This window comes from Bos indicus, chromosome 25, assembly GCF_029378745.1.
Source record: "Bos indicus isolate NIAB-ARS_2022 breed Sahiwal x Tharparkar chromosome 25, NIAB-ARS_B.indTharparkar_mat_pri_1.0, whole genome shotgun sequence".
NCBI lineage: Eukaryota > Metazoa > Chordata > Mammalia > Artiodactyla > Bovidae > Bos > Bos indicus.
In genome coordinates this window covers 19,118,350-19,140,898 of record NC_091784.1, presented here as the reverse complement: position 1 = coordinate 19,140,898, position 22,549 = coordinate 19,118,350, and the positions used below count along the sequence as shown (strand labels likewise).

Sequence of the window (22,549 nt, the reverse complement as noted above, 5' to 3'; positions counted from 1 at the left end):
TTGAGTTCCTACTTTTGCATTCCAGTCCCCTATAATGAAAAGGACATCTTTTTTGGGTGTTAGTTCTAAAAGGTCTTTTGTAGGTCTTCATAGAACCGTTCAACTTCAGCTTCTTCAGCATTACTGGTTGGGGCATAGAATGGTTTACTGTGATATTGAGTGGTTTGCCTTGGAAATGAACAGAGATCATTTTGTCATTTTTGAGATTGCATCCAAGGACTGCATTTCGGACTCTTGTTGACCATGATGGCTACTCCATTTCTTCTAAGGGATTCCTGCCCACAGTAGTAGATATAATGGTCATCTGAGTTAAATTCACCCATTCCAGTCCATTTTAGTTTGCTGATTCCTAGAATGTCGATGTTCAACATATTAAAAATCAGAGACATTACTTTGTCAACAAAGGTCTGTCTAGTCAAGGCTATGGTTTTTCCAGTAGTCATGTGTGGATGTGTGAGTTGGACTATAAAGAAATCTGAGTGCAGAAGAATTGATGCTTTTGAATTGTGGTATTGGAGAAGACTTTCGAGAGTCCCTTGGACTGCAAGGAGACCCAACCAGTCCATCCTAAAGGAAATCAGTCCTGGGTGTTCATTGGAAGGACTGATGTTGAAGCTGAAACTCCAGTATTTTGGCCACCTGATATGAAGGGCTGACTCATTTGAAAAGACCCTGATGTTGGGAAAGATTGAAGGCAGGAGGAGAAGGGGACGACAGAGGATGAGATGGTTGGATGGCATCACTGACTCAGTGGACATGAGTTTGGGTAAATTCTGGGAGATGGTGATGGACAGGGAGGCCTGGTGTGCTGCAGTTCATGGGGTCGCAAAGAGTTGGACACGACTGATGAACTGAACTGAACATGAAGTGTGCCTATTGTGTAAAGTTCTATCAAAATAATTCCAAGCCTCTGACCTCCATCTAGTTCAGGCTCTTAATGGTTTGTTTCCTTCAAAGTGTCAGAATGCACACCTGATTTTGCTTCAAGCCCATGGAGCAAAACTTGGTGAGATCCAGTTTGGGTCATTTTCTTTATAGGAGCCTGTGAGCAGGGCATAATTTCCACCTTACTGAACTACTCCTCCAGCTGGTTCCCTACCTCCCTCATTCACATCAAGACTTGGGTCACTACTTGAACATTTGGTTCATGGTTTTTTTTCTCAGGGAAGAATTGAGAACTCTACAGCTGCTGTGGCATGTGAGTTAATGGTTTGCACAGGTCAGCCATCTAAGCCGTCTTCTCTTTTTTGCTGCAGCCTTAATCCCTGAATCCTGGACCCTCAGTGGAAATATTGAAGGATTTAGAGCCACACACTTTGCATGACACAACACACACCACAACACTCATTTATGCTTCCAAAATGACACGGCAGGTGGGCAAACCTGGGTAACCTATCCAATCTGGGTGAGAATGTAAGACTCTGTCCACAACTACTCTGCTTTAATCAGGGCAGAAGGGCAAGTTCATGGTTCTTTGGGACGTTGATGTTTTATAACTTAGGGATTGACACTGAACCTGGGGCTATGAAGGGAGCTAATCGATTTTATATTCTTTAATTATACCTGATAACAACCAATTTGAATACTTTAAAGTCTTCCCACCAGCAGGTATTTAAATTCGGTGAACACTGGCAGAGATGCTATCTAAAAGACACTCAAACTCATTTCATTTGAAAATTTGATTTCTTCAAATATGCAGCTTAAATAAAAATGAATTCTCAAAAGCTTGCAGACCCTTTAAAATGACCTTTGGAAAAACGAATCACTTAGGACGAGCATTATAAAAGTACCCGCCACCCCGCCGCCAGGAGTAAATGGCTCTTTACAAAAAGGTCTTTCCAATATTGTCCCAGGGAAATACTGTCCTGGTAACTATCAAATCCTTAGCTGCTCCCCAGTTTCTCATTTCTCCAAGGACTCCAGATTCAAGAACCAACACTCAGAGGCATCTTTTCTCTTGGATATCTCACACATCTCAATGCCACATGTGTCCAAAATAGACCTCAGCATCTTTACTTGATTTGCTTTTTCTCACATCCTGTCTTGATTGACAGCATGGCTATCTTTATAATGTCAAAGTCAGAAATCCTAGATCATTCTTGACTCCTTTCTAGTCTCATCTCTAATCTCTCACTGAGTCCTATTGAAACTACCTCCTGAAGCCCTCTGCAATCTCCAGTCCTCCCCATCCCCCCCGCCACTGCCATAGTTATGGCCTCATCATTCTCTCCCTGAACCACTGCAGTATCTTCTAGATCAGGGGTAAGAACTGGGCCACACAGCAGGAGGTGAGTGGTGGGTAAGCAAGCAAAGCTTCATCTGTATTTACAGCCACCCCTCGTTATTTGCATTACTGCCTGAGCTCTGCCTTCTGTCATGTCACTGACGGCGTTAGATTCTCATAGGAGCACAAACCTTACTGTGAATTGCACATACAAGGGGTCTAGGTGGTGTGTTCCTTCTGAGAATCTAATGCCTGATGATCTGATGTGGAGCTGAGGCAGAGATCATAATAAATCAATTGCTTGCAGACTCATCAAAAAGCTGCATCTGGGGGCGGACTTTATAGGGGCAAGAGAGGTGAATTTCTTCAATTGTACAGTTGCATCTTGGTGGCAGGCTTTAAGTTAGAATCCAGCACTTATTTCAGTCCATGCATGGCCTGCCCGTGTTTTATTTACCACTTCTGTCTCTGCTTCTTTTCCACACTGTGCACTTGTCTCAGTCACAGTTTTGGCAAACTCACAAGCTAACTCTAGCCAAAATGAGTAAAAAATGAGTGTCACTGGGGAGCTTCTTTGAAAAGAGGGTAAGACTAAATTATGAGATAGCAGAATATTCTAAGACTGCCAACAAAAAGAAAGCCACAGTTACAAGAAAATATCAAGAGACTTAAGTTACAGGCTCATTGCAACAGGTGATTTATATTCTCTAAGCTCACTTGCTATGGTGACCAGCTATCCAACAAAGCCATGAAATCTTCAAATCTGCTTTGCCACATGGAGACCTAGCACCCTGCATTAAAAGACAAGCCTTTGGAGCTTTTCAAAAGAAAAAATGTGAACAGGAAGAACAGAAGCAATTATTGAAGGCCACCACACCATCAAGCATTTCTGCACTAACAGCATCATTCTTAGAGGCTAAATTAGCACATCTGCTTGGATCACTTTCTGATTGAAAATCCCAAAGTTTCCAAACTCCTTAACATAGCTACAATGTCCTTGGCTTGATTTAACCCAGGCCTACTTTTCCATTCCACTTGAAGTCTGTGCTCTACACCCTGAGTGTGGCTACCAGGTAGGTCACACTGGCACTAGCCTCCTGGCCTTTACACTTGAGGTTCCCTCTACCTGTAGTGTCCTTCCTGAACTTCTTAAGCTGGATTATGAAGTTTAAGTTCATGAAGTTGCCTTGTCAAGAGGCTGTGTTCACCTCCCTCCCACCTAGGCTCTGGCATGCTCACTCAGCCCTCTGCACCCTGCTTTTTATAACATTTGCCACACTGCTTTGAAACTGCATTTAAACTTGTGAGTTCCACAGGGGACAGGGGTCAAAACTGATTCATCTCTTGATTGCTAACATCTAGGATTGTGCCTGGAGCACAGTAGTCATTTGGAGATGTTGGTAAATAAATGAGCTTTCCTTTGGCCCACAGTGTTCTTCATAAATGAGACAAGAGAAAAGGAAAAGCTACATTTAGTGGAGGAGGCCAAAATGAGACTTAAAAGGAGCAGTTTCTAGGTTGACTAATTAGTAATCATCCGTAAGGCAGAGGTGGCAAGAGTCTGCCTTGGGAGCAGATTAGATGATGTAAATGGTATAGTAGATGAGGATGGTGATGACGCGGACAATCGTCATGATGAAAATGAGGAAGACCATTTACTCAGACCTGTATTCCAGGCACTGGGCTTGTTCTCTTTGTTCCTGTCTTATATTATGAGGCAAATAAAGTCTCAGAAAGGTTTAGGATTTGCCCAAAATTATACAACTGGTAAGTGATGAGGATTTCAGACCAGGTCTAACACTCAATTCTTCTTAAACTGTGCTGATAATTGAAACATTCATTCATTAAACACTTATTGAATATTTATTATATGCCAGATCTCTTCTAGGCACTGAGTGGTAAGCAAAACAGACAGACCCTTGCTTTACATATCTTTTATCCTGGAGAGGTGAGTGAAAATGAAAGTGAAAGTTGCTCAGTCATGTCCAACTCTGGGACTCCATGGACTATACAGTTCATGGAATTCTCCAGGCCAGAACAGTGGAATGGGTAGCCTTTTCCTTCTCCAGGAGATCTTTCCAACCCAGGGATTGAACCCAGGTCTCCCACATTGCAGGCGGATTCTTTACCAGCTGAACCACAAGGGAAGCTTTGAGAGAGGAGACTCAAGATAAAATGATGCAGAAGTCAAAAATGTAGCATATCTTAAGGATAGAAGTACTTGGAGTATGGAGAAAAACAGAGCAGGGCCCTTAGGAAGTACTAGGAGTGGTGCAAGTGGGTTAAGTACAGGGTAGCCAGAGAAGGCTTTCCTGTGAAGATGGAAACTGAACAAAGACCTGAAGGCAGTAAAACAGCAACTTGAGAAAATTTCAGGCGGAAGGAACAGCAAGTGCAAAGGCCCTGAGGTGGGAATGGGCAGGGTGGCTAAGCTGAGTTGCCGAAGAGAAAAGTAGTGGGATATAAGATCAGAAGGGTAAGGAGCAGATTTTTAGAGTTTTGTAGGCCTTTTCAATGGTCAAAGAAACTTGTTGGCTGGACCCTGAGGAACTGGGAGTTGGAGATCATCCTGAAGTCCTTATCACCTATGAGCACTATAAAGCATCCTATGGAATGGTGAGAGTATTATACTCATAAGCTTTTTCCATGCTTGATCTTGAACTTGGTCTAAAGTGGGGTTTCTCATCTTTAGCACTGTTGACATTTCTGCTGGCTAATTCTTAGCACAGTCTCTCTATGTATGTGTGTGTGCGCGCGCGCGCGCATGTGTGTGTGTGTGTGTGAGATGGGGAGGAGGGTGTCTTGTGCACTGTGGGATATTTATTAGCATCCCTTGCTTTCACCAACTAGATACCAGTAGCATTCCAGATGTGACAACCAGTAATGACTCCAGATAGGGCCAAATGTGCCCTATTGAGAACCACAATCTAAAGAAAGGCAGACTCCAGCTCCCTGTGCTGGGAGCGAATCTCCATTTCCTACACTCACACCTCTCCCATCCATCAGCCCCATGGGGTTACCTACTAAAGACCCAGGCAAACATTGATTCTAGGTCCACTAGCCATTAACACATTTACACACTAGGCACACTGTCGAGAGCCACTGCCAACTCTAATGGGACCCTGGGTGCCATTTGCTTAACCCCAAAACCCATGAGAGAGCCACAGAATAGGCCTCAGCCTTATTTTGGATGGCTTGTCACCCTTGTCTTCCTTTCCCCAGGAATAAGAAGATTTGCTGAAGATCCTGATAACTACATAGGATCCTTCCTCCCCAGAGAACATCTGGTCAGAGCAAGACCATGAATTTCCCCCATATTATCATAATGCTCAATGTTTATTGGGCACTTCTGTATCAGAGCTTTGCATACCTTGGCTTACTATGTAGGCTTATTCTAAGGTATGGAAACTTATCACTATCCCCATTCTATAGGTGATGAAGCTAAGGTTCAGAGATGTTTAAAAAAACTCCTTTTCTGGACCACAGGTGCTGTAAGCCACCATAACTGTCTCTGGTTTATGAAACAACCTAAGGAAATGATGTTCATTGAGTATCTAGTACGTGCCAGACAATGGACCCTAGTTAGAACCTGAGGAGGGCTAAAACTGAAGGAGCTCCCAGCAAAGGGCTCCCTGCCCATCCACAGTCCACTGGGCACTGCTTTGCCCAGGTTCCAATGTACAGCTGAATTGACTCCATGCCCCATAAGACATAGTCACCAAGATCTGAGGGTGTATGCATTCATTTTACCTTTACACGCTTGGCATTCAAGGCGCCAGAGGTAAACACTGATTTGCAAATTTTAAAAAGATAGAAACTAGCAAACAGGACTGGACATAAAAAGTAGATTTGGTTCTCCACAGTCTATTTGCTCTGATATGAACCACCCAGAGCAGGGTAGGTTGGAAACTCACCCCTCCAGGGAAAAAGAGCATTTTTTCAGTCTGGCTTGCCTACAAGGTCAGTTAGAGCATGGAGTTTGGAGTCAGCCAGCCTTGGAGCTGGAGAAGGCAATGGCACCCCAATTCAGTACTCTTGCCTGGAAAATCCCATGGACGGAGGAGCCTGGTAGGCTACAGTCCATGGGGTTGCACAGAGTCAGACACGACTGAAGTGACTTAGCAGCAGCCTTGGAGCTGAGTCTTGGCCTAATGCTTACTAGCTGTGAGACTTCTGGGTTTCTGTTTCCTTGTCTAACACTCCTCACCTGTAATAGTAGATGACTGTCTACAACAGTAGATGACTCCTAGGCTTTTTCTGAGGACTAATCAAGATAATGCACGTAACACTTAGCAAAGTACTTGGCATAGTAAGTGTTCAATAAATGCTGTTATCTTGTTATCAATACTATGATCATCATCACAATCATTACCATCATCATCACTATCATCATCCTTCTGGTTGCTCAGGTCAAAATGTCAGAGTCATCCTTGATTTCTTTCATTTACATTCCACCTCCAATCCATCAATAAACCTTGTCAATTCCTCCTTCAAGACCCCTCGAGGCTCTGACCACTTCTCACCCTCTCCATTGCCACTCCCCTGATTCAAGCCGTTAACATTTCTTACCTGGATTATTACAGTGGCCTCCAGCTGGCCTCCTTTTTCCTCTGTGGTCTAATCTCAAAACAATCCAGTAAAAATGTATATCATCACATCTAACACTGCTCCAAACCCTCTAGTACATTTCCACAAGCTTCAGAGGAAAGACCAAAGTCTATTCAGTGGTCTACAAGGCCTGTGTCTCCAGACCCAATGGACTTCTTGTCATCCCTCAGACATGTTGCTGCTACTGCTACTAAGTTGCTTCAGTTGTGTCCGACTCTGTGCAACCCCACTGACGTCAGCCCACCAGGCTCCCCCGTCCCTGGGATTCTCCAGGCAAGAACACTAGAGTGGGTTGCCATTTCCTTTTCCAGTGCATGAAAGTGAAAAGTGAAAGTGAAGTCGCTCAGTCGTATCCGACTCCTAGCGACCCCATGGACTGCAGCCCACCAGGCCCTTCTGTCCATGGGATTTTACAGGCATGTTGCATGTGTTCTTACTTCAAGGCCTTTGCTCATATGGCTCCTTTGCCTGGAACTCTCTCCCTCCTGTGAGTGAGCACACAGCTGGTTCCCTCATCATCTTCAGTCTTCATTAAAATGTTCCATTCTCTTCTCAGTGAGACCTCCGTTTACCTCCCTACTTAAAATCCATTCGCAGACACACTCCCAACTTCCATGTCTGCTTCTTTTTTCTCCATAGCACTTAGCGTCTAGCATAGAATACAGCCTGTTTCTTTACTTTATTCTTTACTTTATTTTCTGGGTTTTCCAATGAGAGCAGTGATTTTTATCAGTCTGTTCATTGTTAAGTCCTCAATACCTAAAATACTTCCTGGCACATGGGAGATTCTAAAAAAGATTTGTCAGATAAGTGAATGAATGAATCCCATTACTGTAACTATTAGGTCCCATCCATCCAACTCTCAGGCCCCAGTTGTCACAGTCTCTTTCTCTCACTTCCATGTTAGACACCAAAAAGCACTGGGCTATGTGTGGAACCTCAAAAACTCCACTGTTTGGACAATCATTCCAAGTGTTTCTCTTGTCCCAAGCTTAGAAACTCAGATTTGAATGCTATGTCAATCAGCAGCCCTGAGCCAGGCATGGCCAAATCCGTGAGGAAGTCAGAGGAGAGGCCTGCAGGCCAGAGCTTCTGGCAACAGGCCAACCCCTGCTGATGGTGAGGGATGGGGTATCGAAGGCAATGCTGGTGACGAAGCAGGCAGTGGAGAGGCACTGATCAACAAGGGAGGCGAAAAGTCACACTTCATGTCCATTGATTGAGAGTTTAATGAAAGTGATCATTCACATTTGGGTTCCATCACTGGAGCAGTGTGCTGACTGGCAATGGGGTGTGTGCCAACTGTCCTAGGCCTGGCTTTCTGGGTTTTGCTTTACAAAAGCCCTTTCTCTTGTACTTGGAACTTGCCCATGGCAGTGGAAATGACTTGCACTGGTTTCAAGTGCTCCAGATGGACAAGGGAGTTTGAGAAAGATAAAGCACTCTGGCTTAAAAGGGAATCAATGACCCCCTACCCTGGCTCAACCCACCTGCTGCAGACACTGGGCTCTGAGAGCCAGTGAGGGGCCTACAGTCTCTCAACATTATCAGGAGGAAGGGAGACAAATGTGATTGCCTTTTAGCCCCTCCCATTTAGGCCAGGAAGTCTTATACTGCTGCTGGGATCGAATGCCAGTCCCGCAGGGCTCTTTCCAGAAAAAGGCCCCTGACTTCTACTTCCAGCCCACCACCCGGCAATGTGAGAGGCCAAGGAATCTTGATCAATAGTGCCAGGTCTCTTCAACACTCTGGACCAAGGAGATGAGCTGGGTGGGTAGGGGGTCATCATAACCTCCCCCCACCCCCTTATCCTTCTCACATCTGGCCTCCTTTTCACAAGCATGTCTCCTGCCATATTACATGTAGATACAGGGCAAATGAAGGTGCAGAACCTGTCCTGTTAGCTCCAGGAACTTCCACCAGATGGTGCTCATTCTCCCTCTCTCTCCATGCCCCGCCCACCCACTTCTCTTTTTCTCTCCTCTCACCTCCCTCCTTCTCAATCTCTCCCTCTACTATGATTTCTGATAGACATTTTAACCATAATAACAATATTAATAAGAAGGCATTATATACTGACCAAGTGCCAGGCCTGATGCTAAGGACAGGCCCAGTGGAGGTTAGAGAGCAAGCACCCAAGCCAGAGTGAGTGAGTCCCATCCAGCTACACCTCCTATTGCCATGAAACTTTGGGCAAATAAGTCATTTCAATTATGCAACAGTTTCCTCCTCTATCACAGTGAGATAATAATAGCCATACCTACTCCATAGAGGCTTCTCTGGTGGCTCAGATGGTAAAGAATCTGCCTGGAATGGGAGAGACCCAGGTTTGATCCCTGGGTTGGGAAGATCCTCTGGAGAAGGAAATGGCAACCCACCCCAGTATTCTTGCCTAGAGAATTACATGGACAGAGGGGGCTACAGTCCATGGGGTTGCAAAGAGTCAGACATGACTGAGAGCAACTAACACACACACACACACACACACACACACACACACACACACCCCCCATAGGGGTACTTGGAGGATTCAGTGGGTTAATCCACATAAACCTCTTTGAAAGTAATAAGCACTATATAATTGATTGTTAAATCTTTTGACTCAGCTTCACAAAGCAGCCACTATTTCCCCACTTTATTGATGAGGCACAGGAGTCTCTGACAAATTAAATTGCCCAAAGTTGTATTGTTTCCAGTGTTGCTGAACCTCTGAAAAACCTGATGCATATCTCCCAAACTGATCAGTTTCATGAACTGTGATATACTGTCACATTTCTGAATCTACCCGTAAGCAGTGGAACATGAGAAAAACCCAGGAGTTAAGCAGGCCTTAACTTTAAAAAAAAAAAAAAAAGCCTTAATAAAGGCTTAAACTTAACAAAGCCTCCTCCTTGGGAGATGGGATGGAGGAGAGGTTCTAGTGAGTTCTGTCTTTTTATTGGCTCTTTCAGATAACCCATCCTCAAAGCAATCCAGAAGCTTAGCTGAGGAGCTGGGCAAAGCCGTGGAGATCATGGGCAAAGGCAAGAATGGGATTGGATTTGGCAAAGTGGACGTCACAGTTGAGAAAGAACTTCAGAAGGAGTTTGATGTCAAGAAGGCCCCAGAGTTGAAGCTGTTTTTTGAGGGCAACAGATCACAGCCCATCAGCTGCGAAGGTAATGGTATTTGTGTGTCAATCAAAGGAATGCTAACTATGGAAACACAAAAATCTGCATTTCAGTGGCTTAACAGAATTACAAGTTTATGTCTTGCTTGCACCAAACCCAGTTGTAGCCAAGGTTGGGTGTGGGGCTTCTGGTCCACACAATCTTTCAAGGACCCAAGTCCCTGTCAGCCTGTGGCACTGTCCTCCCCTAGGACCTCTGATTCTCTGGCTGTTCCCTCTGTGTCTGGCCAGAAGTCGGTGCTGGGAGGCAGAGGAGTGCCCCCAGTGGAGTCCGTAGCCCAGACCTGGAGGTAGTGAATACCACTTCTATCCTCATCCTATTGACCTGGTTTCTGTTATGTGGCTCCACCCAACTGAAAGGCTGGGAAATATGGCCCTGCTCTATGACCATAAGGAAAAAAATGGATTTTGGTGCACATGTAGTTACCTCCACCATATCTGAGCTGGTGGGCCCTGGAGGCACACGAGATGGCACAGTGAGGTACATGGTTTCTAAACTAAAAAGACCAGAGAGTGAGTTCCCGGCTTACCTAACTGCCCACTCCCACTGCACCCTTCCACTTTAGAATGATCTTGACGGGGTCTCGGACCAAGGAAGCACTGACTGATCAAAAGGGAGACCGGGAGGTGCTAGAACAAGATGCGCATAGGACTGGGTGATTACTAAACTAAAGCTAAAGCTTCTGTCACCATCCATTTCATTAACTCATTCACCCACTTATTCCACACCTTTTTATTAAGAACCTAACATGTGTCAAGCCCCATCTTTCAAAAATATTCATTTATTTTTATTTATTTGGCTGCACTGGGTCTTAGTTATGGCATGTGGAATCTAGTTCCCTAACCAGGGATCGAACCCAAGCTCCCTGTATTAGGAGCACAGACTCTTAGCCCCTGGAACATCTGGGAAATCCCTCAAGTTCTATCTTAATGCTGGGGAATTTGAAGAATTTTGTGCCTCAGTGTGACTAGGTCTTAATTTTTAAAAAGTGTTAAATATATGGAGAAGCTAAAGGTAAAGGGGAAAAAGGAAAGATATATCCATTTGAATGCAGAGTTCCAAAGAATAGCAAGGAGAAACAAGAAAGCCTTCCTCAGTGAAAAAAGCAAAGAAACAGAGGAAAAAAACAGAATGGGAAAGACTAGAAATCTCTTCAAGAAAATTAGAGGCACCAGGGGAACATTTCATGCAAAGACGGGCACAATAAAGGACAGAAACTATATTGATCTAACAGAAGCAGAAGTTAGTAAGAAGTGGCAAGAATACACAGAAGAACTATACAAAAAAGGTCTTCTTGACTCAGATAACCACTGTGGAGTGATCACTCACCTAGAGCCAGACATCCTGGAATGCAAAGTCAAGTGGGCTTTAATAAGCATCACTATGAACAAAGCTAGGGGAAGTGATGGAATTCCAGCTGAGCTATTTCCAAATCCTAAAAGATGATGCTGTGAAAGTGCTGCACTCAACATGCCAGCAAATTTGGAAAACTCAGCAGTGGCCACAGGACTGGAAAAGGTCAGTTTTCATCCCAATCTCAAAGAAAGGCAATGCCAAAGAATGTTCAGACTACCACACAATTGCACTCATCTCACACACTAGCAAAGTAATGCTGAAAATTCTCCAAGCCAGGTTTCAACAATACATGAACCGTGAACTTCCAGATGTTCAAGTTGGTTTTAGAAAAGGCAGAGGAACCAGAGATCAAATTGCCAACATCTGTTAGATCATGAAAAGGCAAGAGAATTCCAGAAAAACATCTACTTTGACTGTGTGGATCACAATAAACTGGAAAATTCTTAGAGATGGGAGTAACAGATCATGTTACCTGCCTCCTGAGAAATCTATATGCAGGTCAAGAAGCAAAAGTTAGAACCAGACATGGAACAACAGACTGGTTCCAAATTGGGAGAAGAGTACGTCAATGGTGTATATAGTCACCTTGCTTATTTAACTTATATGCAGAGTTCAGTTCAGTTCAGTCGCTCAATCGTGTCCAAGTCTTTGCAACCCCATGAATCGCAGCACGCCAGGCCTCCCTGTCCATCACCAACTCCCAGATTTTACTCAAACTCATGTCCATCAACTCGGTGATGCCATACAGCCATCTCATCCTCTGTCGTCCCCTTCTTCTCCTGCCCCCAACCCCTCCCAGCATCAGGGTCTTTTCCAAGAGTCAATTCTTCTCATGAGATGGCCAAAGTATTGGAGTTTCAGCTAACCATCATTCCTTCCAAAGAACACTCAGGGCTGATCTCCTTTAGGATGGACTGGTTGGATCTCCTTGCAGTCCAAGAGACTCCTAAGAGTCTTCTTCAACACCACAGTTCAAAAGCATCAATTCTTCAGCACTCAGCCTTCTTCACAGTCCAACTCTCACATCCATACATGACCACAGGAAAAACCATAGCCTTGACTAGACAGACCTTTGTTGGCAAAGTAATGTCTCTGCTTTTGAATATGCTATCTAGGTTGGTCATAACGTTCCTTCCAAGGAGTAAGCATCTTTTAATTTCATGGCTGCAGTCACCATCTGCAGTGATTTTGAAGCCCCAAAAAATAAAGTCTGACACTGTTTCCACTGTTTCCTCATCTATTTCCCATGAAGTGATGGGACCAGATGCCATGATCTTAGTTTTCTGAATGTTGAGCTTTAAGCCAACTTTTTCACTCTCCACTTTCACTTTCATCAAGAGGCTTTTTAGTTCCTCTTCACTTTCTGCCATAAGGGTGGTGTCGTCTGCATATCTGAGGTTATTGATATTTCTCCCAGCAGAGTACATCATGTGAAATGTCAGGCTGGATGAAGCACAAGCTGGAATCAATATTGCCAGGAGAAATATCAATAACCTCAGATACACAGATGATACCACCATAATGGCAGAAAGCGAAGAAGAACTAAAGAGCTTCTTGATGAAAGTGAAAGAAGAGAGTGAAAAAGTTGGCTTAAAACTCAACATTCAACAAACTAAGATCATGGCATCCAGTCCCATCACTTCATGGCAAATAGATGGGGAAACAATGGAAATAGTGACAGACTTTATTTTGTTGTGCTCCAAAATCACTGCAGATGGCGACTGCAGCTGTGAAATTAAAAGAGACTTGCTCCTTGGAAGAAAAGCTGTGATTAACCTAGACAACATCTTTGATAACAGAGGTGTTACTTTATGAACAAAGGTCAGTCTAGTCAAAGCTATGGTTTTTCCAGTAGTCATGTATGGATGTGAGAGTTGGACTATAAGGAAAGCTGGGAGTGCCTAAGAATTGATGCTTTTGAACTGTGGTGTTGGAGAAGACTCTTGAGAGTCTCTTGGACTGCAAGGAGATCCAACCAGTCAATCCTACAGGAAATCAGTCCTGAATATTCACTGGAAAGACTGATGCTGAAGCTGAACCTCCAATACTTTGGCCATCTGATGCGAAGAATTGATTCATTAGAAAAGATCCTGATGCTGGGAAAGATTGAAAGTAGAAGGAGAAGGGGATGACAGAGGATGAAATGGTTGGATGGCATGACTGACTTGATGGACATGAGTTTGAGCAAGCTCCAGGAGATGGTGACAGATGGGGAAGCCTGGTGTAGTGCAATTCATGGGGTCTCAAAGATTAGGACATGACTCACCAACTGAACTGAACTGAAATATATGGATGCAAAAATGTATGCACAATGTGTAGAAACAGTGGCTGACTTTATTTTTTGGGGCTCCAAAATCACTGCAGATGGTGATTGCAGTCATGAAATTAAAAGACGCTTACTCCTTGGAAGGAAAGTTATGACCAAACTAGACAGCATATTAAAAAGCAGAGACATTACTTTGTCAACAAAGATCCATCTAGTCAAGGCTATGGTTTTTCCAGTGGTCATGTATGGATGTGAGAGTTGGACTATAAAGAGGACTGAGCACAGAAGAATTGATGCTTTTGAACTGTGGTGTTGGAGAAGACTCTTGAGAGTCCCTTAGACTGCAAGGATATCCAACCAATCCATCCTAAGAGAAATCGGTCCTGGGTGTTCACTGGAAGGACTGATGTTGAAGCTGAAGCTCCAATACTTTGGCCACTGATGTGAAGAGTTGACTCATTGTAAAGGACCCTGATGCTGGGAAAGATTGAGGGTGGGAGGAGAAGGGGATGACAGAGGATGAGATGGCTGGATGGTATCATCGACTTGATGGACATGGGTTTGGGTGGGCTCCAGGAGTTGGTGATGGACAGGGAGGCCTGGCGTGCTGGGGTTCATGGGGTTGCAAAGAGTCAGACATGACTGATCGACTGAACTGAACTGAACTGATGTTGGGAAAGATTTCGGGCAGGAGGAGAAGGGGACGACAGAGGATGAGATGGTTGGATGGCATCACTGACTCAACGGTCATGAGTTTGGGTAGATTCCAGGAGTTGATGTTGGACAGGGAGGCCTGGTGTGCTGTGGTTCATGGGGTTGCAAGGAGTTGGACACGACTGAGCGACTGAACTGATCTGAACGTGTAGAGGAATAGATAGATGGATGGAATAAAACTGATGAACACAGAAATGCTCAACACAACCCTTCCTTTACTAGTAGAATGTCCCCATTGTGTATCTTGAATGATTCAATCACAGAAAACTGAGCCTGTCTTTTAGCAGGGCTCAACATTTAGCAGGAGAAGGCAATGGCACCCCATTCCAGTACTCTTGCCTGGAAAATCCCATGGAAGGCGGAGCCTGGTAGGCTGCAGTCCATGGGGTTGCTAAGAGTCGGACACGACTGAGCGACTTCACTTTCACTTTTCACTTTCATGCATTGGAGAAGGAAATGGCAACCCACTCCAGTGTTCTTGCCTGGAGAATCCCAGGGACGGGGGAGCCTGGTGGGCTTCCGTCTATGGGGTCGCACAGAGTTGGACAGGACTGAAGGGACTTAGCAGCAGCAGCAGCAGCATTTAGCATGTTTGCAAAAATCCTATTCAAGAGTGGTTGCAAGAACCAAAGGGGTAGAGTGGAGAGGGCTACCATGTGCAGGGGCTGCAGGCTGCCTTGAAGCTCTCAGAAGGGACACAAAGAGAGTATGAGATACACAGGCCAGACTTGCAGAAGAGCCTGCCTCAGGGCAGATTGCATAAAAGACTTGGAGCCTCCTCCTAGCTGGTTTGTAGGAGGGTAGTGTGTGAGGGAGTAAGAAGAGAAAGAGATGAGGAGAGAGGATAGGAGTGAGAGAAAGAATAAAGACTGCTGCTTCCTGTGCGCTGAGTGATACCCTCAGTGGCTACACACTGACCTAAGCGAGGAGTCCTTTGTGATGTGTTGGTTTAGGGGAGGGCTGTGAAAAAAATAAAAGCCTGAAGTTACTTTGTTAAAGTACATATCTGCTCATGGAGTTACTCGGGCTCTTGGGATACCCTCACTTCCTAAAGGACAGGTGAGGTCCAACTGCACTTAAGGGTAAAAGGGTTGCAGCATAAAGAGGACTGTCTGAGCCCTCTTTGTGCTGGGAGCCAGTGCCTGAAATCTCCTCATCATTCAGGAAGCGTCACCATCACCTCCTCTAGGAAGTCTCCCCTGATTGCCTGGGTCATGGTGCCTGCCCTGTTTCTGTGGTCCCACAGTACCTGTCCTTCCTCCTCAAAGATCTCACCTCTCACCTGAGAGCACAGGACAGAATCCAATCTCACCTTCTTTTCTGCGATCTCTGAAAAGGCTACCAGAACTGGTGGACACTGTGACTTCAAATCCTCACTATGTACCTGAGGAGCAGCCACTTCCTCCCATAGAATTCTGATTTCTTCATCTGTAAAGTGTGAAGGGCAAAGATATCTACCTCTGAGGGTTCCTGGGAAGAAAGATAAGTGGACATGTCTGAAGCATTTACTGTGTTACAGATACTGTTCTAGGCCCTTCTCAGACATTACGACACAGGGTAGGAGGTGCTTTTACAGGTGGGGAAACTGAGGTGCAGAGAGTGGAATAACTCTTAAGGCTCCCCAGCTAATAAGCAGTGAGATTCACAAACATTTTCTCTAAAGGACCAGAAAGTAAATATTTCAAGCTTTACAGGCCAATCTCTGTTGAAACAATTTAACTCTGCTGATGCTCTGAAAAAGGAGCCATACACAAACAGATGTGGCTCTGTCCCAATAAAAATAACTTATAAAATTAGATGGCTGGTCAGATTTGGCCCATGGGCTATAGTTGATGGATCTTTCCTGCACATTGTTCTGTCCTCTAAGTAAATGGCAGATGTGGTTATTATTGTTGTTCACTCAGTCATGTCCAATTCTGTGACCCCATGGACTGCAGCACACCCAGGCTCCCCTGTCCATCACCAACTCCCGGAGCTTGCTCAAACTCATGTCCATTAAGTCAGCGATGCCATCCAACTATCTCCTCCTTGGTCATCTCCTTCTCGTCCTGCTTTCAATCTTCCCACATCAGGGTCTTTTCTAATAACTTGGCTCTTCGCATCAGGTGGCCAAAGTAATGGAGCTTCAACTTCAGCATCAGTCCTTCCAATGAATATTCAGGGCTGTTTTCCTTTATGATTGACTGGTTTGATCTCCTTGTGGTCCAATGGACTCTCAAGAGTCTTCTCAAAAACCACAGTTTAAAGCATCAATGTGGTTATTATTATCCTCAAATTATTACTTTTCTGACCCTAGACCAGGGCCTGGAATGCTTAGGTTTTTAATGCATATTTTGTGTTTGAATGGGGTGGTATTAGAAGGTCCCCACTGCAGCAGGCTTGGAGTAAAGAAGCCAGCTGTTATTTGTACTAGGCTTAACCATCTCCTTCTTCCTCAGTATGACCCTCAACCATGGAAAGAGACTATGGAATACTGGGATGGAGTCAGGGCCCAGATTTTAGGATGAGCACTAGCTGTGAGAACTTGAGGCAGCCTTGATCTATCACTTCCTAAAAAGAATGACTTGTGCCAATTCTGCCACTTGATAGGACTTCCCTGAGCCAAGCAGGTGATGGTACTTTACTGGCCTCCTACACTGTGACTTGTATGAAAATTTTCCTCAGATGCAGGTTGGGTTTAGTTCTTGTTGAGTCAAGTTCAGGTTCTCCTCTGGTCTCCAAGGACTGATGGTGGGAGACTTGGCTTTGACCATCTCCGTTGAGGGAGGGAGACTCAGGCTGCCTCCAGGCCCTCAATTAATGATGCATTCACACCTTGTGCCTGGAAATATGCAGCAGGGTGACGGCCCCAGTTAATTATTGGCACGACATTCACACCTCAGTTGTCACTGTGTCCTCTGGTTCAGAGCCGAGGAACAGGACAGGCACCTGCATAGTGGGGACAGTGCCCAACACTCAGAAACAAACTGTTTACCAGACTCAGAGCTGTCTCAGTCCCATGGGGCCCAGGGGGCCAAGTGGAGTCCATCCATCCCAGAGAGGAGGGTTCAAGATCAAGTTCCCTCACAGTTATCTAATGATTCATTAACCTCGTTCATTCATCCCATGATTTCCTGAACACCTACTATGAACCAGACATTACAAGATGTAGGGGAGGAAAACTTTTCCTTTCTTCCCTTCTAGGTTCTTTGAGGGGTCTAATAATTAAATGGACATAAGAGAGATTAATGAAAGAAAAATTAATTTCATATGTACAGGAGTCCCAAAGATATGAGGCTAAAAAGAAGTGATCAAAGCAGGCAGATTTTATACCTTTTAGACAAAGAAACAATAAAGTTGTGAAGAATTGACAAGAAAAAAGGGGTTGGGGCTTGGGGTAGAAAATTAGTGAGGAAGTAACCAGGTTTGTTTATATAGCCTTCTTGACCTTAAAACCCTATGAGTCGTAATAAGGATGTCATTACCCTGCTAGTGTTGGGAGGGTACCGCCACATGGGAGATTTATTTCCTGCTTTCAGAGGGATAAAGAAGAATCAGAACATCTTTTTTGCACAGGCTATTTCTCAAGTACCTTTAATTCAAAATAATATGCCAAAGTAGTAGAATTTGAGGTGGCATATTCTATTATCCTTCAGGAGCTACTGAGAAAGTTAGCAAAAACTCATAACTTCAGAAACAGAGTCAATGAGGAAAATACAACAGGTCATAATATAGAGAATGATTGAAAGGAGAGTAGGAAAAGACCAAACTGAGGATTAAATAAGCAGGATGAGATGCACTTGAGGGCTGAGAGGAAAGGACAGCCTAGGCGGAGGGACTGGTGGATGCCACAGCCAGTGTGCTGGAAGACAAGGGTGTGACTGGAGAGTGGCCACAGGGAGAGGGAAATCAGGGCAATGGTCCTGATGACCTGATATGCAAACTCGTTTGAAGGGATTTTATTCACCTTTTTTGACATTTTCAGAATGTCTAAGCTAATTTCTTTCAGGTCACTTAGAAAAAAATAATTTTTTCAGGCAAAGCCTTTAGGAGAAAGGGTTTGTTTTCATGATGTGTGCCTCTTTCTTCCTAAAAGATGGCTTGGACCACCGTGAAAATAGAATCTCAACATTAGGCTGGTATCTGGGTTGGAGGGGTGGGGATGACTGCTGTGAGTGGAACCATGGTCTGAGGATGGCATGATGCCTCCCCACCCACTCTGACCCTTGAGACCACCACATCATCCTCTTATGAACCTTCAGAGGCTTGACTCACCGTGACTTTTTTAATGGCCTAATCTGTATCTACTGAAGCTGGACATTGTGTACCCATGACCAGAAATTCTTGTCTTGGGCATGTACCCAACAGAAGTGCATATAATGTGCCCCTAGAGACATGCCCAAGAATTAATTCTTAATAGCCCCAAACTGTAAACAAACAAAATGCCCATTAATAAGGAATGGATAAATAAGTCATGGAAATCTCACACAACAGTGGGAATGAATCTGAAAATGCAACATGGAGGACTCTCACATGTGTAATGAAGCCAGATCCTCAATCACATACTGTATGACTGTTTACATGCAGTTCAAGAACAAGCTGTTAGAAGCTAGGGTAATTGTTACTTCTAGTTACCTCTAGGTGAGAGCAGGGTAGAGGCTGGGAGGGGGCACATGGGGACTTCTAAGGGGCTGATAATTTTCTATTTATTTATCTGGGTGGTATTTACACATGTTTGTTCGTTTTATGAAAATTCATCAAACTGTATATTATAATTTGTGTACCTTTCTCCACGTTGCTGCTGCTGCTGCTAAGTTGCTTCAGTCGTGTCCGACTCTGTGCGACCCCCATAGATGGCAGCCCACCAGGCTCCTCTGTCCCTGGGATTTTCCAGGCAAGAACACTGGAGTGGGTTGCCATGTTCTCCTCCAATGCATGAAAGTGAAAAGTGAAAGTGAAGTCACCCAGTCGTGTCCGACTCTTAGCGACCCCATGGACTGCAGCCTACCAGGCTCCTCCATCTATGGGATTTTCCAGGCAAGGGTACTGGAGTGGGGTGCCATTGCCTTCTCCATTTCTCCATGTAAACATACTTAATTAGAACATTTTTAAAGGCCTAATGTTCTTAGGAAAGGTAAGTAAAGACACTTGGTGCCCTTTCCAGTCAATTTAACAATAATGTCCTTTTCAGACAGTTGAACAACACTGTGTGCATTCCTCAAGCCCCAGGCTGCAATTTGTCCTACCACAGGGGCTTTGCACAACCTGTTTTCTCTGCCTTTCCTTCTCTAGCTACTTCCTGTTAACTCTTACGTATCCTTCAGTTTTCAGCTCATAAGTGATTTCCTCCAGGATTTCCTCCTCAACTTCACAGTGTAGGTCATGTATCTACTGGTCCACAGAATTTTGCTTCTTAATGCTAACTTTGGGTGTGACTACATACTTGTTTGTGCAGTTATTTGACAATTATCTTCCTCAACAGAATGAGAGGTGCATAGCAGAGGCAAGGTCTTATTTCTATTCACCATTTTATCCCCAGGACCAAACACAGCACTTTAACACGGCACTCCAGTGCATATTTATCAAATGAATGAATGAGTGAAGGAATGAATCATGAGAGAAGGAATACAGGCTTTTTTATGTCATACAAAGCTACTCACAACTAACATTGCTCTAGCTCATAAATTCGTTTTAAATGATCCATTCTATTCTATAACAGTCTTTGACAGAAAATATTTTCATTATCTGCCATCATATAACATCGATGATCCTAGCAAGCACAGTCCATTTGTAGCCTTGTGTACATTTTGGCACACTATTATGTCTCCCAGATATGGTCGATGTGTCTCAATTTTAGAAGCTTTCTGCATGCTTGGCATTTCCTATATGATAGCTGAGAAATGGAAGTCAGGATAGATGACCTTAGAGGACATCCATGTCTCAGCTAACGAATGGGAGACACACGGAGATAATGGAATTTTCCTAAGGGTGCAGAAAAATTCTGCTGGTCTTTACCTTTTAAATTTTTATATTTAAAAAAATAAATCCATCTTCCTTTTACTTTGAACGGTGAATAAGAAAACACGGCTGGGCATGCTTCCTCCTCTGTTTGATTCCCAGGTTCACTAGTGGGGTGGCCGCTAGCAAGTTGAAACCTCAATATGTATCCCATAGGGCTACTATGGAGATGTAATACATGCAAAATGCTCAGCACAGTGCCTGGTCCTTGGTAAGTGTTCGGTAAAGTTTAGTTGTTATTAAAGTTTACATCCTTGGGGCTCAGGTTGAGGAAGAGAGGGAAAATTGACCTTGGCTTTCAAGGGGTGGGAATCTAAGGCAAGAGGTTTTTACTCATTTAACTTGGGGAAGATAGGCCTTGTTCCAGTTCAAGAGGAAACTTCTGTGCGATCCATTTAATTGTACCTCTCTCTCTAGGAGTGGTTGAATCTACTGCTTTGGTTGTTTGGTTGAGAAGACAAATTAGCCAGAAAGCATTTCTGTTCTCTAACAGCAATGAGATAGCAGAGTTTGTGAATTCCAGGCCCTTGGTCATCATCGGTTTCTTCCAGGTACTGCATTCAAGAGGTGGGAGGTGGCTTCTCAGTTTCTAAGGATTCCTATGTCTGGGAAGGTGCGTGGGGTGAAGAGAGGTCTTCCATTTAGGTTAATTCCATGCCCATTTTTCCTTTTTCAATGAGTGGTTTTCTGGGAAAACTGGAAGGATAAAAAAGAAAAAGTGGAAGCTGAAATGGCAGGAGGAGCTAACTACAAAGGCAGATAGTAATGGGGAGAAAGGAGAGGAGATTAGTATACTTTGAACTGGTTTTGATAGTATCAGATCAGATCAGTCGCTCAGTCGTATCCGACTCTTTGCGACCCCATGAATCGCAGCATGCCAGGCTGATCTTTTTGAGGTCCACTTAGAACATCAATGAATAATAAATGATTTTCAAATGGCCCCTGCTTTTGGAGAATGAGTTTTTTATACATCTTTGCTCATTTCCTGTAACTTTGATGACTCCTCCCTTTTTCTGAGCAGAAATCAGAACTTTGGGGTTATATTTATACATGGGGAGAATTTGTACTTTTTTCTCTCCCATATTACATTTTGACATTGTTTTGGGCCACAGTTTTCTTTCAAGCTAAAGAATGAAGGCTGAAACTACAGTTATATCTTAATATGAAGTTCATATTTGTTACTACATGTGATCAAATCAATGGCCTCTTCTGAAAGCAATTAAGGACTGTGTGTGCATGTGTGCTTAGTCACTCAGTTGTGTCCAACTCTGCAACCCCACTGACTGTAGGCTGCCAGGCTCTTCTGTCCATGGGGTTTCTCCAGGCAAGAATATTGGAGTAGGTTGCCATACCCTCCTCCAGGGGATCTTCCCAACCCAGGGATTGAAACCAGGTCTCCCACCTTGCAGGCAGATTCTTTACCATCTGAGCCACCAGGGAAGTCCATTTAAGGACTAAATGTTATTAATAAAAAGTCTCAACAACTGTGTTCAGACTTCACACTCATACTTGGAAAAGGTCAAGTTTATCAATTCTCTCTGTTTATCTCTGTGGATTTGCCTATTTTGACCTTAGTCATAGCCATAGAGGAGAAGGCAATGACAACCCACTCAAGTACTCTTGCCTGGAAAATCCCATGGATGGAGGAGCTTGGTGGGCTGCAGTCCATGGGGTCGTGAAGCGTTGGACACAACTGAGCGGCTTCACTTTCACTTTTTACTTTCATGCATTGGAGAAGGAAATGGAAACCCATTCCAGTATTCTTGCCTGGAGAATCCCAGGGACAGAGGAGCATGGTGGGCTGCCATCTATGGGGTTGCACAGAGTCAGACACGACTAATGTGACTTGGCAGCAGCAGCATAGCCATAGAAGTATTCTGGGTGTGAAACATCCATGAAGGTGGATTTAGGTAGCCTACCAAAACCACAGAACTTGGAAAGGTGAAGAGTTGAGTTAGTCACCATTTTCACCCTGTCCTTAAAATTGCTAGGCATTTTGCTTTCTGTCGAAGCCTCATCAAACATCTCTCTCCAAATAGGACTTGGAGGAAGAAGTAGCAGAGTTGTTCTATGATATGATTAAAGACTTTCCAGAACTAACGTTTGGAGCGATATCGATTAGACATGCCATTGGGCGTTACCATGTCACCCATGACAGTGTTATAGTGTTCAAAAAGGTAAGACTTGAATTTTATTGCTAGTGACGGGTCTCTA

The 22,549-nt window shown here is 44.2% G+C and overlaps 1 protein-coding gene across 1 annotated transcript in view; it reads left to right on the top strand.

The window, feature by feature from the left end:
- The window catches only part of PDILT (protein disulfide isomerase like, testis expressed), a 51,243-nt gene that overhangs the window by 9,033 nt on the left and 19,661 nt on the right, over positions 1-22,549 (top strand). Inside the window, exons 3-5 of the mRNA XM_019987378.2 lie at positions 9,784-9,990; positions 20,753-20,886; positions 22,375-22,512. Coding sequence (XP_019842937.2) covers positions 9,784-9,990; positions 20,753-20,886; positions 22,375-22,512 — 479 coding nt within the window. The remainder of the gene's footprint in view (positions 1-9,783; positions 9,991-20,752; positions 20,887-22,374; positions 22,513-22,549) is intronic.